Below are 15,939 nucleotides of genomic sequence, written 5' to 3'. Positions count from 1 at the left end.
CTTAAAGAGTGTGTCAAGTCAATATTAATTGGACAAATATAAATAAATAGAAGAGTAATTATTTTCAATTAGACCCTTATATTAAACAACTATTTCCTCTAAATAGTATTCAATTTTTAAGAAACATTTAATAAATAAGAGTAATAATTTAGTAAATAACATATTATATTTTTTAAAAAGACTTTGAAAAAAAATTAAAAACGAGACTTATTTTGAAACGATTATGAAATTATAAGTACTTCTCTCTCCACTCAATTAAGAAGTTTGAAGTTGGTTCAATGATTGGAGTGTCTTGTTCCAACCTCCAACTTTGTGACATTGCATGTGATATTTTTTGGTACTGAACAAGTTATAGTATGAATTGGCAATCGAATTAATTAATTGTCCAAAAACAAACACTACATGCTGCAATTTGATCTGAAAAAAACATTTATTGCTGAAAAGCCGTCAGAATTAATTGAAAAATCCAACTCATCCAAATGATTTTTCAACCAAAAAAAGCCAGTTGGTATGTTTCACAACTTATTCGGCTGCTTTTGGTATGAGTGATATGGTCATGATGAGAGGTGGTAAAATTAATATAAAATCATAAATTTTTAAGTTTGAGTTAATTATTGACTCATTTACTTATCAGTTGAGCTCATATCAACCAAATTCATTTTAATTCATCAAAATTTGAGTTGATACCTAGCTAAGAATGGACATTCGATATTCAATTTGAGATTCTCAAATTTTGAATTTAATAATGAAAAATCTTATCAAAATATCTTCAAAATTCTTGGTTTAGTTGGGTAATGAGAAGTCTCATCAAAATATTTTCAAATAGAAGTATTTTTTAAAATTAAATATGTTATATATAGTTATAATAATACTAACAATAAAATTATTAGGTATTAAAAAATTATAAAAAGAACAAATAAAAAAATCAAAATTTAGTAAGAATTGACGGATTGGGTTAATTATAAGTGCAAACAATACAAATTTCACTAGTTTAGGAGTAAAATACTTTCCTTCACAATATTACGAATCTTACCAAAATCCGAACTTCAGATACATTAGGTCAAAATTAAGTGTAATTTGTTCTAGATACACTATATCCAAGTCCTCGTTTGCCTCTCTCCCTCTCTCGCTTGGCTCTCTCCCTTTGTATATGTATACTCTTTTTCTTTGTATCTGTATTTTTCATAATGTATCTAGTATCCCAGATACATGTATCAAGTGTGATTCACATGTATATGTGATACACAGACTCTCTCGCTTGCCTCGTCCTATCTCGCTTGCCTCTCTCCTCTCTCGTTCACCTCTCTCCCTATGAATCTGTATTTCGGAGTGTATCTGATAGCAAAAATGCATGTATATAGGTATATCTAATTTGAAATATGATATGAAATTATTAATTAGTGAGACAATATGTAATCTTTTACAAATTATAGGGAGAATCAATAAATGATAGAAATGTTTGTGTAATTAACTAATGTTTTCTAATTATAATCCACTCTTTAGCTCATTTCAGCCCAACTCATTTTAGTCCAAATAATTTTTAAATGAATTGATAAGCCATTTATTTATTTACTCAATCCATTTTAATGTGTCCAAATTCAATCCAATCCGTTTATTTGCAATGTCTAATCGTGAGTGTTAAAATATTCAATGTACATTTGCCAGCAAACTTTACTAATGGTGTTTCGATAATCATTTCTGTAAAAAAAAATAAAATTAAAATATCTTCTTTCACAAATTAAATACCTTCTAAAAATTTTAATCTTTCATTTTAATTTGTTTGTCCTATTTTGACTTGATACAAAGTTTAAAAAAATAGAATTTTTATTTTGAATCTTGTGATCTTAAATTAAAGATATGTCAAATATACTAAAATATCATTTAATTTTGTGATTTTAAATATATCATTTGGAAGGTTAAATTAAAGAGTTGTTAACACTACAACAAAAATGACATTTGATGGTGTATTTGATATGAAGGGAAATATTTTTAGAAAATGTTTTTCAATTTTAATTTCCTATATTTCAAGAAAATAAGTTCCTTAAAAATGATGAAAATGATTTCTCTAATGGAAGTAGGAACAACAATTAGCATAAGTTACATTTCAATTTTATTGTTTCCCCCAACCCCACGCCTCACCCCTTGACCATCCAACCCCCGGCACCCCTGAACCCTCACTTTCCATCCCTATCCGTCTCTTTAATATTTTGCTAGATAACATGCAAATGCTTTTTGAATAATATTATCTTTCTTGCTTATCAAACACTAGAAATAAAGTGAGAAACCCATTTATTTTTCAAGAAAACATTTTCTAGGAAATGATGATTTTCCTTCATATCAAACACACCAGTAACAATAGATTTTTTTTTTAACGGCAATATTTATTGCTACAAAAATATTTAGCAGCAATTGAATTAATGACATTGCATCCATAATCATTATAGCCTTTAGTGGTTTTTATATAGAATGTTAATTATAAATACTCATATTTATTATTTTCACTAAATATAATATAGCAGTAAATAGATTATTGCCGCTAAATCCTTTATTTGTTATAGTATAAAAAGGGAAAGAGATATTTTTTTTTGAAAGAAATAAAAAGGGAAATAAGATAAACAAATTGAAGTAGAGGGAGTAATTAATATAATATAATTTTCTTGATAGAATGGTCATAGGAAAGTAATAAATTCTGAAAAATATTTTGATTTTCGACCTAAAATTCTTTTGATAAATTTTTAATTGAAAACTGCACATTTCATAGTTACCACACAATATGTTGATTGCAACAAACAAACAAACAGCCACCTAAACATGCCAATAGTCAATCAAACATTTAACAAATAATCCAAACCTCCGAAAATTGGTACACGAATTAATTAATAATGATCAAGTGTCGTGTCAACCATTTGTGTTAGGTTTCTTCACTAGCTGCCCCAAGTAATTAGTTCTTAATTGTTTTCTGGTAATCCATTTATCAAATAATTACTTATTTTTCTGGGGGAATTAAAGAAAAAAAATACAGGAGAACTACTCTCTGTGTGTTAGCTTAAAAACTAGTACTAGTAAATATTACTAATCCCTACAATTACATGAGTGAATTCTCTCCTACTGAGTAAACAATCTCTCCCACTGTTATATCAAAAAGCTGCAGTTAAAGCAAAGCTGAAATGATCAACCATCCCCGAGACCACATAAGCAGTTTCATGTCATCATGTTATATGCAGAGAAGGCAGGAATTTAGTACCGCGTCATCTCAATATTAGTATTTTCCTCTGAATCAGGTTCATCTCGAGGAAGAAGGCCAAGTAGTGGTAAAGGCAGCAGGGAGCTGAGATTGCAGATAATTATTAGGAGAGCCAAGTTGTCAAATTTGTCCTTGGTGACACCAAGGATGTGAGTTAGACCTGCACCAAGTAGGCCTCCAAGGGTACTTCCCCCATTGGCTATCGACATAAGGGTTGCAAAGAAAGTTGCCTCCATTCCCAGTGGACATATTCTTGCAGCTAATACAAGAACAGGCATGAAGAAAGCCTGAAAAAAGTACAAGTTAGACAATCCTGAAAAAGTTGCCAGGATACCATTATCCTCTAGTCTCAAAAGAATCAAAACCAACTGATCAATCTGATTTCCTCAACCAAATTTAGAGATTCCCTCTTTTTCTTCCTTGGTAGAAACTTAGAATTACTTCCCAAACGTTGGCATTACAGTAAAAAAGGGTAAATTTCTTAGGACAACCATGTGGTGATCTTAAGGATCTTACAAAGTTGGAATTTTTAGGTAACATTTCAAGTACCAACAAAGTGTGCATAACTGTGCATAGGTGTATCCTTCAACATTCAACTAACAGTCTACCTAACCTATGTAGCCTGCCTCTTAATTAAGGTAAGACAACTAATCAATTTAGTCAGCACTTTGAATATAGACTAGATTCTTAATTAATGCAAGATTCCAAATAAAAAATGATAAAAGCATGAAAAAGAAAATAGCTAAAAGAAGTTAACTAAAAATAGCTAAAAACAAACAAAAAAAGAAAAGACGGACCATAAATACTTATCCGCACCACCAAACCAATACAAGTTACCATCGGTTAAGTGATTTAACGAAGTGAAAATATATATTAATTAATCATGGTTAAGTGATAATTGTGTATATTCAAACACATGTGCATCCATTGATATGGTGTAAGCACCTGGTGCGTATAAGTTTTCACCTAGAAATGATTGTGTCACAACACACCTGGATCAAAAGTAATGGTTACTTCCCTATGTCCTTATGTGCAACACTTCTATCCATAAGTTAATTAGTGTTTCAGCTCAGTAATATAGTTCTTAATCTATTGCTGAATTCCAGTCCTATTATAGTTCTTAACTTGAATCTATTGCCGAGTAGAATTCTCGCAATCTATAGACATGCAAAAATCCAGAACTGCTTTGCAGTCTACTACTTTGATCTTTTCATAAATAGAAGAATTGTTCCGTCACAATCTTACTTTTAATCAGCCAAATACCCTCTTTAGTTAATTGTAATGACTTTCTTTTCAGTTCCATGTTGACTGTTATGTCCTGTCAATTGCTATATGTTCTTTCAATGCACTTCTTTTTTTCAGTGATTAACTGCAGAAATTTGAATTACAGTGAGTTCAAGATTCAGAATGTTCTTTCTGTGTATATTGAGGGAAATCACATAACTAGAGATTGTTAATCGAAATCCAAAGCTAGGTCAGTACAAGACAGAACTAACTAAGGCAGAAGTTTACCTGACCAAGAACAGATAGGATCAAGGAATCCCCAATTGAAAACCACTCATCACTAATGCCAAACTTCCGGTTCAATCCGGTTACGAGCAGAACCTATCAACGCATAGATTGCACACGAGTCAATCTAAACCGGCAGAAAGGGCCAAAAGGGAAGACACAATAAAACAGAAGATATTTTGGGACAGATACCTGTGTCATCCCAAGAGCTGAACCAATAATAGTTGTCACGAGGAATATTTTCCTTAAAGGAACTTTCTTTAAGAAACCATTGTAAAGCGCAACACCAATAAGTGATGCAACTGAAGTAACAAGCTTAAGGCGGCCTAAGAATTCTGGAGTGAAACCAAGTTTATTGGTTCTACAACCAACAAACTTCAGTCAGAAACCTTGTATCTTGCATTTAGTAATAATCTGAACAAGAGACTTGAAATTGAGCATACATGAAGAAAAACGTAGCAGAACCTGACTGTGGTGTTGCTTGAAATAGGAAAATAAATAGCGTGGGAAGAAAAATTTTAGGCTGCTTAACAGCTCCCCATAATTGAATAATGCTACTTTTTGAACTCTGAAAGAAGCCATTGCCTAAAGAGAGACCACTTGTTGGGCCATGTACAGGCTCCTCTTTCACAAGTAAAGATACTGCAGATGTTATCAGTGGAAGTAATGCTGTTACACCAAAAACGGACCTGGACGAACCAAAACATAATTAACTGACCGAACATTAACATTGCTCAGACTAACACAGGCTACAATATCTCAACAGACTGAAAAAAATACCATACCTCACACCATAAACATCCACAAGGGATCCACTAAAGTAAGAACTGACAATTCCACCACATGCCGAAGAACCCCAGCAAAGTGACTGAAGAGATCCTGACATGCTTTGGGACTCACCACGTGCCCGCTCAACAACCATGGAATCAACAACCTACATCATACCTCAATTTTATATCCTGGATAACCAGGAGAATAAAAGAAGATACCAGCTTGAAAACAACTAGAGGAACACTACAAGCAAAAAGATAAACGTCATTCCATTTGAGCAGCAAATAGAGTTGGTAATATGTGTAACAACTAAAATTCAAGCTCAAGTTACCCCCCCACCCCCACCCCCACCCCCCGGTATGTAATATTGCCAAGATTTCACACAAACATGAATGATGATGAAGGAGCGGGGTCTCTGGCAATGAGTAGCACAATAGATTGTGACACCAGTTAAACCCCAGTTATTGATAATATAACTCAGAAAGACTAATAGTTTAACCACCTTATATACTTCCATATCTTGCATTGTTATGGTGGTGAGTTATTCCATTTCAATAAGATAAAGCTACGCTGTTATGCATTTTCTTCTAGAATATAAGAAGCAGCAGCATCATAACCTTCTACATGCTTCTGGTTATGATAAATAATCATCATTCAACAATGAAGAATTACCATGTTTCTCAGAGGAAGGAGTTCCTGTTAACAGATGCCAACAACATTTCAGCAACAAAAATCACATAATTTAATAGATCCAAATTTTGATTGTATCATCAATAGTCCACAGAAAGCCAACATTAAAAGTGGAACAGATAATTTGTCAGGCTTGGAGAAGTCATTTGGTACAAATAGTTAGCTCGGTCTAACAAGGTTACCCTTAACGAAGCGAATTATAGGTTCGGAAACCATGATCAGGTCATTTGCCTACTCAAATTGGCAACAACCCAAATATAAAGGGACGACACATTCTACTATGATCATTTTCGTTCATACTTCTTCTGTGCATAAATGTAACAGCACACAGACAGAGAGATACAACCTGTCAAGTGCATTCTGCTTCATACACTTCATTTAGATAGTTGTGTATGTTCCTCATACAAGTTGGACAAAACACTCCGCCTAAACCATGTTCAATATACCATAGGAGTTAAACATGGTCTTTTCGTAGAAAACACTGGTTATATATGTGACTTTGACTATTCTTATACATAATTTCTGGTTGTATAAGTTTAGTAAGGTTTTTGGACTTTCAATGATATTGAAGAAGCAAATAAAAGATTGTTCTCTCTAGCAAATTGAGCTTTTAAAAGATGGTCACACGATACAATATCTTACCGAAGCAGGCAGAGATCCCAAGTTCAAGTCTCACTACCACCCTTCATTAAAAATATATCACACATTTGACCCACAAAAACAAAAAACCTGAACCACATGTGAAAGGCATATTTAAGTCATACATGAGTAAATAAAAGTGTGCTTTCTCTAATAGTCAACTATTAATGAGTGGTCATAATTGAATAACTGAATTTTTGAAAACTTATCATATTTATCTTTTTATATCGACACAGCTGTTTGTTAGACTTTTAACTTCAGATAATGTCTCAGAATCTCAGACGTTATCTCTGGCCCTTTTCTCCAAGGATCCATCTGACAGGCTTCCTTCAAAATTTCAAAAGGCTTTACAGTTGCTTCAATCCAAGTCAAGCTACGGTGTAACTAGCAAGAACTTGTGAATATAATGCATTGGAATAGATGCAGGAAAAAGAGAATTAATTTACAGCACGGAGCTGTTAATAAGCTGGTTTCCAGTTCACAATCTCTTAGCGTGTCCTCCAATTGTGAAGGCCCAAATCCCAAAAAACTTGTGGTCAACCTCTTGATCAAGTCAAAAACAGTAGATAAATAATGGGACGTAGGCCTGCATTATTGTGACTAGGTAACAAACCTAACACCACAAGTCAAATAACTGAAACCAACTAGAAACAAAAGGAACTTACGACATCTGAGAAAGCAACAGAAAGAGAACCAATAAGTATGCAGAAAGCAGCACCATACTTGCTGTCTACAAAGGTCGCCATCAAAAACCATGAGAGTGCTCCAAGAAGTCCTGATAGTACCAAATATGACCTTCTCCGGTATCCAAAGAGTGGAAAGGAATCACTATAAAAGCAAATACAATGTCATGACAAATTATTTACTAGAAATAATTTGTTAAATGAATAAGGATGAAATGCAAACTAAAACCAACCTGATGAATCCATATAACGGCTTTATAAGCCATGGCAATGATGAGAAACCAGATATCACAGCTGTCTAGTTAGCCACAAATAATGTGTCAGTCATTGTACTCAAATCCAAAGTAGAGGGTGCCACTAATAGAATATAAAATTGACACCAGGTCAAACAGTTTCCATTTAAAAATGCTCTTTATTAACTGAAGACAGAAGTACTGAGGCAAAGATTGATAAAATGGAAATATCATACTCAAAATCTTTACAGAAAACTATGAATCAATTTCATAATATGATATGCCTAGTTTCATGGTTTCAGGCCCTAGATGAGGATGAATACATAACCCACAAGCTGATTCATATTGTCCAATCAACTCTATTTATTGATCTGAGTAGGAATAGATAAGAAAATGTTAAATGACCATAAGTATAGTATACCATTGGTAAAAGCACCTCATACATATAACAGTTCCAAAGAAGAGGAGGATAGCGTGTAAACATAACATAAATGCATAAGTACGTTTACATTTATATAACTTCCTGTGATGAATGATGATGTAACTGGCTAAAAGGAGACAAAAACTAAATTATAAATAGTTTCTAAGAGCAACACTGTAATTATTGAATTTAGAAAAATATGAAACCTAGATGTAGAATAATACAACAATAAAAACTATAACTTAACCCGAACTAGTTACATAAAGACAGACATGACGGAAAAGGAGGAGAATGAGCAAACTTATGAGATGAACCATTGCTAAGTAGAGATTTTCATTTAAATAAACTTATAGTTCAAGCAACTGACCCTTAATGTATCTTAGGTTCAGAATCCATGTAAAACTTCAGGACAATATAATTAGTTTGCCAACTCAAATGAGCACTTTCGGATAAAATACAAGTTTGTGGAAGTTCAACAAACAATGTAAAGAAGTGTTCCCCGAGAAGATGGAATACCTCTGCAGGGTCTAGGTGTAGGTCATCTTTCAAATAAAAGCTAACAGCAAGATCTGAAAGCCCTAAGACACCTTGAACAAAATATACCATAGCAACTGCTATCTTATCTGGGGTTAGTTCCACCCCGAAGCATCTGGCTGACCTAATAAAAATTTTGTCCTTGTGAGAGCCAGTTTTATCAGATGAACTAGAATCTTCGTTGTTAGTGGTTGTCAGGAGATCCCCATGTCCTGCAGATTGCAGATAGGGAAATGTCATAAATATTGAAACCTATGTCAACTTCTGTAAACATGGATAACACCTTATCCTCTTTCATGCCAATATGTTGATACTTGTGCATCCTCGTGGAATTTGTTTTTCCATAGGAATGTGGTATAGCTAATATCAAGAACCTTTTAACCAGAATGTCTAGGTTAGGCAAAGAAAATCTGCTAAAATTACACTGAAAACCACACATTAGTTAATATATTGGAGAAAAACAATGATAAGTCCTACTTCAATGAGTAGCTGCTCTTTCGTGTTAAGAGCACACATGGGTTTAAGATGGTTGAACATTTTGAAGTATCAATCCCGAACGTACACAAATATTCTAACCTTGCCGCAGATAAAAAACAGTATTTGAGTGACCCTTCGGGGTGGCCCAGTGGTTTGGGCTTGGGGCTTCCATGTTGGAGTCTCAAGTTCGAAATCCCTTGCCAGCGAAAGCAAGGGGTTTGCCTTCTGGGTCGAGCTCGTCGCACCGAGCTTGCCTAGTGCGGTTACCTCTCCTGTGTGGTTTGCGAGCTATTGTATAGATGCGGTGGTTTTACCCTATGCGCACCCAAAGGGTAATGGCTGCGGGTTTCCCTTGTCATAAAAAAAACAGTATTTGAGTGGAGAAGGTAGAGAGATGGGCCATGGTGGCCCCATAATTCATCGAGTTTCGGAATGTGCGCCACATTGGTCCTTCAGGATTTCTTCCCATTCTGTGAAAGTAGGATCATCCGACCAATCAATCAACTAACCCTTAATCCGAACTAGTTGTAATCTTCTATATCCATTTCCCCTCCAATTATGAGCACTATTAAAGAGTATGATTGCTCTCCCACGTCTCTGCACCTTTAAGGAAGAGCTTTCCTCTGCTTCGTAAAAATTCCCATGTGTCTCCTTAGTTTGATATGTTTAAAGCACCATAGAGAATCTTCTAGAAGGTTTTGTACATGCAATGGACTTGATTCTATATTACATGCACAAAATGCTATGCAGACAATTGAATTTTAAGTAATAATTTGTTCCTTGTATTCTTCTTTTTGGTGAAGTAATTTGTTCCTTGTATACTATGCATGAACAAAATTGCTATGCAGACAATTCAATTTGAAGTAATAATATGTTACAACTACTTGCGCATTCTCCGCGTATGAGAATGGCACTGATCAGTTTTCCATCAATTCCTATAGCATGAAGAATATGGATTATGTCATAAACTGTACTGATTTGGTACCCCAATTTTAACAAACAGATGTATGGGGAAAATCCATGTGTGATAAAAGGGCAGGCTGGCCCGTGACACATGGTTAAGTCAGAATCGATGAGATGATTACTCCAGCTTAGGAAAATTTGAAGGGATCATCTCGATGTGACTTGGACTGGTGCTGCCTCGGGACAGCCAAGGCTGCTTTGTAACCGGGTAGCCAACAGGACCCTTCTGGGGAAGGATCACTTTATAGCTGGAACACCCTCATAATGATCCTTGATAGATCAACAATCATTCTAGAGTCCAGGCACGAGCCACTAAGTAGCCTTTTCAGTGCAAAGCTGGTAGTCATTTCACATTGAAAAGACTGATCGACTTTTTTGGCCTATAAAAGAGTCCTCTCAAAGCAGGAGAGGGCATTCAGAAATAACCTAGAAAACCTTTTTATCTTCTTTTCTGAGATCTTCCATGGAAGAAGACTATCAACCCTCTTCTTGCCTGTATTTTCCTATTCCTTTGGGCAATGTCAATTCTTGTATTCGTTTCCTCCCCAGGAGGTTTGGCCAAAAGAAAATGAACATAATAGACCTTAATCCACTTGCCTTTAGGCCTTAACCCCTTATTCCAAAATTTTACAGTTAACCAAAATGACATTTTCCCCCCAGCAAACAACAGACAATTTCATTTGCAAGTTATCAAACTTGCAATCGTAACAATGAACAGCCATGTACTTGAAAATTGGAATTTGTAACCGTAATTCTATGTCCTTTCCTGGAAAATGAGCAAAGAAATACAAAAACTTTACTTTTCTTTTTCAGCATCTACCTAGTGTAAGATGACTTAGTAGAATTAACCACATATATTGCGTAATACAAACATATCGTTAATTATGTGTGCGTAACTTACGATTTGTAGAATCAAGCAACGGTTCAGCATCATTGTCTTGTTCAACTGGGTTTTCCGGCACTGCAACGGTGACTGACATTTTGGTGTCAGGTAGAGATGACGATCAAATGCTGTTTCCGGCGAAATCCGGGCTCAACCAAATGCAGAGGTTGACCTGACCCTCATTGAGCAGGAATTAGAAAATTTAAGATTGGTGACTAGGAGAAAATTTGGGGAAGATAATCATGTTAGAATCAGTCAACATAGAAATAAATACTCGTGTTAGAAAAGAAAAAAAAACTTAGAAATAAATATGGAGAAAATAATCACGTGACTCGTTAACAGTGGAGAATTGATCTAGAGAAGTAGTAACAATTTCTATACTCTCTCTCAGTTCACTTCGAAGAAATTTGTCGTATATATTTCTTGAAAAGTGAGTGATTAAAAATATTCCGGAATTATAATAAAAGATTTAAAATATTATTTATTTAATTTTTGATCTAAAAATATTTTCTTACTCATCTTTTGATTTAAATATGCTATTTCATTCACCTTTTTGACTCACTATTACTCTTGAAACTAACAACCCTTTCTTTATTTTTTATTCTTAAAATATATTTATCATGTGTCATTTTCTTATTAGATGAAATAAAAATCTTACCTCCACTAATTATTTTTCATAATTTATCTAAGCCAAAAAAATATACATCTTCAAGACCCACCCCCACCCCCCTTCCATTTTTTTTAAGAAAAAAGCTACATTGATGAACAAGATTATAATTTTTTTTATCCGGTTAACCAGAAAAAAAAAGACTAGATTTTCTTAGTTTTTGACTTGATTTTTCTTTTCTGTTTAATAATACTGATTTTTTTTATAATTTGTATAAATAAAATAAATAAAATATTTTAATTATACGTATAACTAAATTATTTTTTAGTTATTACAAGATAGTTAAAAATTATTTTAAACTAAATTAGTCATTACAAGATAGTTAAAAAAAAATAAATTAAAAGTTATTACAAGATAGTTTTTAGATAGTTATTGTAACACTATGTAATAATACGTATAACTAAAAGATTTTTATAAACGTTTTTCAATTTTTTCTCATAATTTATCCAAACCAAAACAATATATGTGTTTGATGACCATGAAAAACTAAATTAAAAAAAATACCGCAAATTAAAAACTATTTTAAAAATATTTTCCCCATAATTTATCCAAATCAAAACAATATCCTTCTTCATGATCCCAAAACAAACTTTAAAAAAATAAGAAGAAAAAACTACAACAACAAAAAACTATTAGATATTAAAAAAAATTGGGGTCTTGAAGAGGTATATTGTTTTTGATTTAGATAAATTATGAAAAAATTAATGGAGGTGGGATTTTTATTTCATCCAATAAAAAAGTGACACATGAAAAATATTTTTACAAAATAAAAAAAAAGTGTTGTTAGTTTCAAAAGTTATAGTAGGCTAAAAAAGTGAATGGAAAGGTATTTTTAGACCAAAAAATGAGTAAAATGGTGTTTTTAGTCAAAAAGATGGATGGGGGGTATTTTTGACCCTTTTCCGTATTTCTTTTGCCTTGAAGAAAATTGGATTACTATATTATCTACACAAGGAAACTAGAAATTTCACGTGTTATTTTATTTAGATATTATTATTTAATTTTTTTTTTCTAACATGTCTATCCATTTTAGAACAACTTCATATATGATATTTCCTTTTTCTTTGATGTTCAATCACATATAGTTGAAATTCAAATAAAATATAATTGAACTTCAGTCATATGTAATTTTAAATATTGCATATTTCGAAGTAGATTTGTAAATTTTTAAGTAGCACTTAAACTTTAAAAGGCTCTTTGAATTCTTCTTTTAGAAAAAGTAGTTGAAGTTGAGGATAGAAAAAGGTTTATTTTTTAGAAGTTGGTAAAATAATATGTGGAACTTCACCACAAAAGGATGTGTTGCAGTTGTTGGGTGGTTCCTTCCTTAATCAGAGGTTTCGGGTTCGAACATTGAGTATGAAAGTCCAAAAATTTCACCCTTAGCTTGCAAACAAGGGCGGATCTATGTAGATTGGAGGTGGTGCCACGCCACCTGATAGGCTCGGTTGAAAACTTGTACATACATGTATATTTGTATATATATTTATAATAAAATTATAAATATTAAGCATGGAACCCATAGAAATATTGAGCCTTGTGGTACCAGTGGTTAAAACTCAAGTTTAATGCAAGTTCAAGCCCTGTTATGGTTGTATTTTCTTTAAAAAAATTTTATCATGTAGGACATCTGTATAGCGAATTTATCATAAAAAGAATTGTGAATAAGTAGATTAGAACCCTAAACCTCTGAAGTATTATCTTGCTTTACTTTTTGCCATAGGTTACTGTTTAAAGCAGCGTGGCACCAGGGAATCAAAATCTTGGATCCGCCTATGCTTGCAAAGTCTCCCCCCACAAAATCGCATAGCCTCTTAAGTCTTGATTGTTCTCATTTTTACATAAAGTGGGCAATAAGAAAATGGATGAAACAAGTAGCAAATCAGACGAAAAAGACACGAAAGACGAATTCACTGAAATAACTCTGAGGCAAATTGAACTGTCGATGTAGATTACTTCATGTAATGGGCAGCAGATGAAAAAGTTAGCTGATACACAATTGTTAAGTAAATGCTGTATTGGAAGTAGTTAATCCAGGAATTGCTTCGAGGAAGATGGAAAACTATCTTAGGAAAATCGAGAGAATAGCTAATAGAAAGAGATTTAGAAGGAAGAAGAAGTTCTATTCATAAGCTGTGTCACAATCAGAGGTACCATCTATTTATACAATTAAGTAATGACTATTGATTCTTTAAACAGAATCCTAACTAACTGCAATGTAACATTAATCATAACTAACTCTAGGAAATCAACAGTAACAGACTAACAGTGAACAATAACTCTAACTAATTTCTGGAAATGTAACTAACCAACAGCTTCCGTTCATTTTATCTTGTTGATTGGATCTCTTCACTTAAACTTACATCAATACCTCCTTATAGGAAAACATCCTTGTCCTTAAGGAAGAAAATTAGAACATTTGTGCTTCACCTCATTGATGCACTCCCAAGTGGCTTGATCAGCTTCAATTCTGTTGTTCTTGAGAGAAGAAGAAAAGACTATGCAGTCAAAAATATTCTGTTTATTTTATTTCATACTAAACATGGAAATAAATAGATGAAAGACTCCTATTCTATTTCAACTAGGGTACTAAATAAACTCCTATTCTACCTCAACTAAATAACTAAATTTCAGAAATAAAATACTAAATTAAAAAGAAACAATAACAGTAAATATCTCAATACTTCAACACTCCTCCTTGAGAAGTTTGCTGGTAACTCCAAGTTGCTCACGAAGAGTTTCGAATCTGAATTTGGGAAGAGCTTTGGTAAATATATCAGCGAGTTGATCCTCGGAACAACAATGAACAAGCTTGATTTCCTTGTTTTTCTCAGCTTCTCTAATGGCATGAAAATTGACAAGGATATGTGTTGGAATAAAGAGAAGAGAAGACAAAGAGAAACAACTTGCTGAAAATTATGCAAACTAGTATGGGTTTATTGTTAATATAACTAGTATGGGTCTTTATTGTCTTCATTTTATACTTTCTTGCAATATGCTTTGTTTTTCCATGCTGCACTAGATTTTCTGCAATTGCAATGGCTGATTTGTTATCACATTTGATCTTAGTTGCAACTTGCAATTCCATTCGCAGATCCTTCAAAATTTTCCTCAACCAAATAGCTTGATTTGCTGCTGTAGATGCTGCTACATACTCTGCCTCTGCAGTAGATTGCGCCACTATTTCTTGCTTCTTTGAATTTCATGAAAACACACTAGAACCCAAGGAAAAAGCATAGCCAGTAGTGCTCTTCATATTTCCTCAACCAAATAGCTTGATTTGCTGCTGTAGATGCTGCTACATACTCTGCCTCTGCAGTAGATTGCGCCACTATTTCTTGCTTCTTTGAATTTCATGAAAACACACCAGAACCCAAGGAAAAAGCATAGCCAGTAGTGCTCTTCATATCTTCAATATTTCCACCCTAATCACTATCAACAAAGACAAGCAAAGCACCTTCTTCAACATGTCTGAACCATATTCCAAGTTGTACAATTCCTTTTAAATACCTAAGCACTCTTTTCGCAGCAGCAAAATGAATGTCGCTGGGACTTTGCATAAATCTTGAAAGCAAACTAGCAGCATACATTAAATCAGGTCTTGAATCCGTCAAGTACAAGAGACTTCCAATCAAACTTCTATAAAATGAAGCATCACACTTTTCAGCTCCATCTTCCTTTGAAAATTTAGTATTCAAAACCAATGGTGTAGGAACTGGTTTGCAATTTTGTATTCTGAATTTTTTCAGAATATTCAAAGCATACTTTTTCTGATTGAGAAAAGTTCCAACCTCTGATTGGTGTACTTCCAGCCCCAGAAAATACTTCATCTCTCCCAAATTTGACATTTCAAGTTGTTTCTACATTTTCACTTTAAACCTCTGCAACTCTTGCTCATCATTGCCTGTAACAAGCAAATCGTCAACATAGAAAGAAATAATTAATGAGCCATCATTAGAGAGTATCTTCACATAAAGTGTAGCATCATTGTCACTTTTTGGAAATCTTGGTTGCACAATTGAGCATCGATTCTACTGTACCAAGCCCTTGGAGCCTGCTTCAAACCATATAGAGCTTTTTGAAGCTTATACACCTTACCTTCATTTCCTTGAACTACAAACCTTCGGGTTGAGCTACATAAATTTCCTCTTCTAGAAAACCATTCAAGAAGGCAGATTTGACATCTAAATGCCAGATTTTCCACTTCATTTGTGCTACCAACTCA

General features: G+C 33.6%; 1 protein-coding gene across 4 annotated transcripts; it reads right to left on the bottom strand.

The window, feature by feature from the left end:
- Positions 1 to 2,841: 2,841 nt before the first annotated feature.
- On the bottom strand, positions 2,842 to 11,410 carry LOC129899080 (folate-biopterin transporter 1, chloroplastic-like). Of its 4 annotated transcripts, XM_055973876.1 has the most exons (10): positions 11,066 to 11,152; positions 9,008 to 10,930; positions 8,707 to 8,936; positions 7,770 to 7,834; positions 7,519 to 7,681; positions 5,539 to 5,687; positions 5,197 to 5,442; positions 4,946 to 5,114; positions 4,757 to 4,849; positions 2,842 to 3,531 (listed from the first exon to the last, which is right to left on the bottom strand). In XM_055973876.1, the coding sequence occupies exons 3-10, from the start codon at positions 8,794 to 8,796 to the stop codon at positions 3,238 to 3,240; spliced, it is 1,269 nt and encodes a 422-aa protein (XP_055829851.1). In that variant the 5' UTR covers positions 8,797 to 8,936; positions 9,008 to 10,930; positions 11,066 to 11,152; the 3' UTR covers positions 2,842 to 3,237. The 4 variants fall into 4 exon arrangements, with proteins under 4 accessions (XP_055829851.1, XP_055829850.1, XP_055829853.1 ...); XM_055973875.1 differs by lacking the exon at positions 9,008 to 10,930 and having other exon boundaries at positions 11,066 to 11,410; XM_055973878.1 differs by lacking the exons at positions 8,707 to 8,936; positions 9,008 to 10,930 and having other exon boundaries at positions 7,770 to 7,830; positions 11,066 to 11,409.
- Positions 11,411 to 15,939: the final 4,529 nt, after the last annotated feature.

Source organism: Solanum dulcamara, chromosome 8, assembly GCF_947179165.1.
Source record: "Solanum dulcamara chromosome 8, daSolDulc1.2, whole genome shotgun sequence".
Lineage (NCBI taxonomy): Eukaryota > Viridiplantae > Streptophyta > Magnoliopsida > Solanales > Solanaceae > Solanum > Solanum dulcamara.
This window is presented reverse-complemented; position numbering and strand designations above follow the sequence as displayed.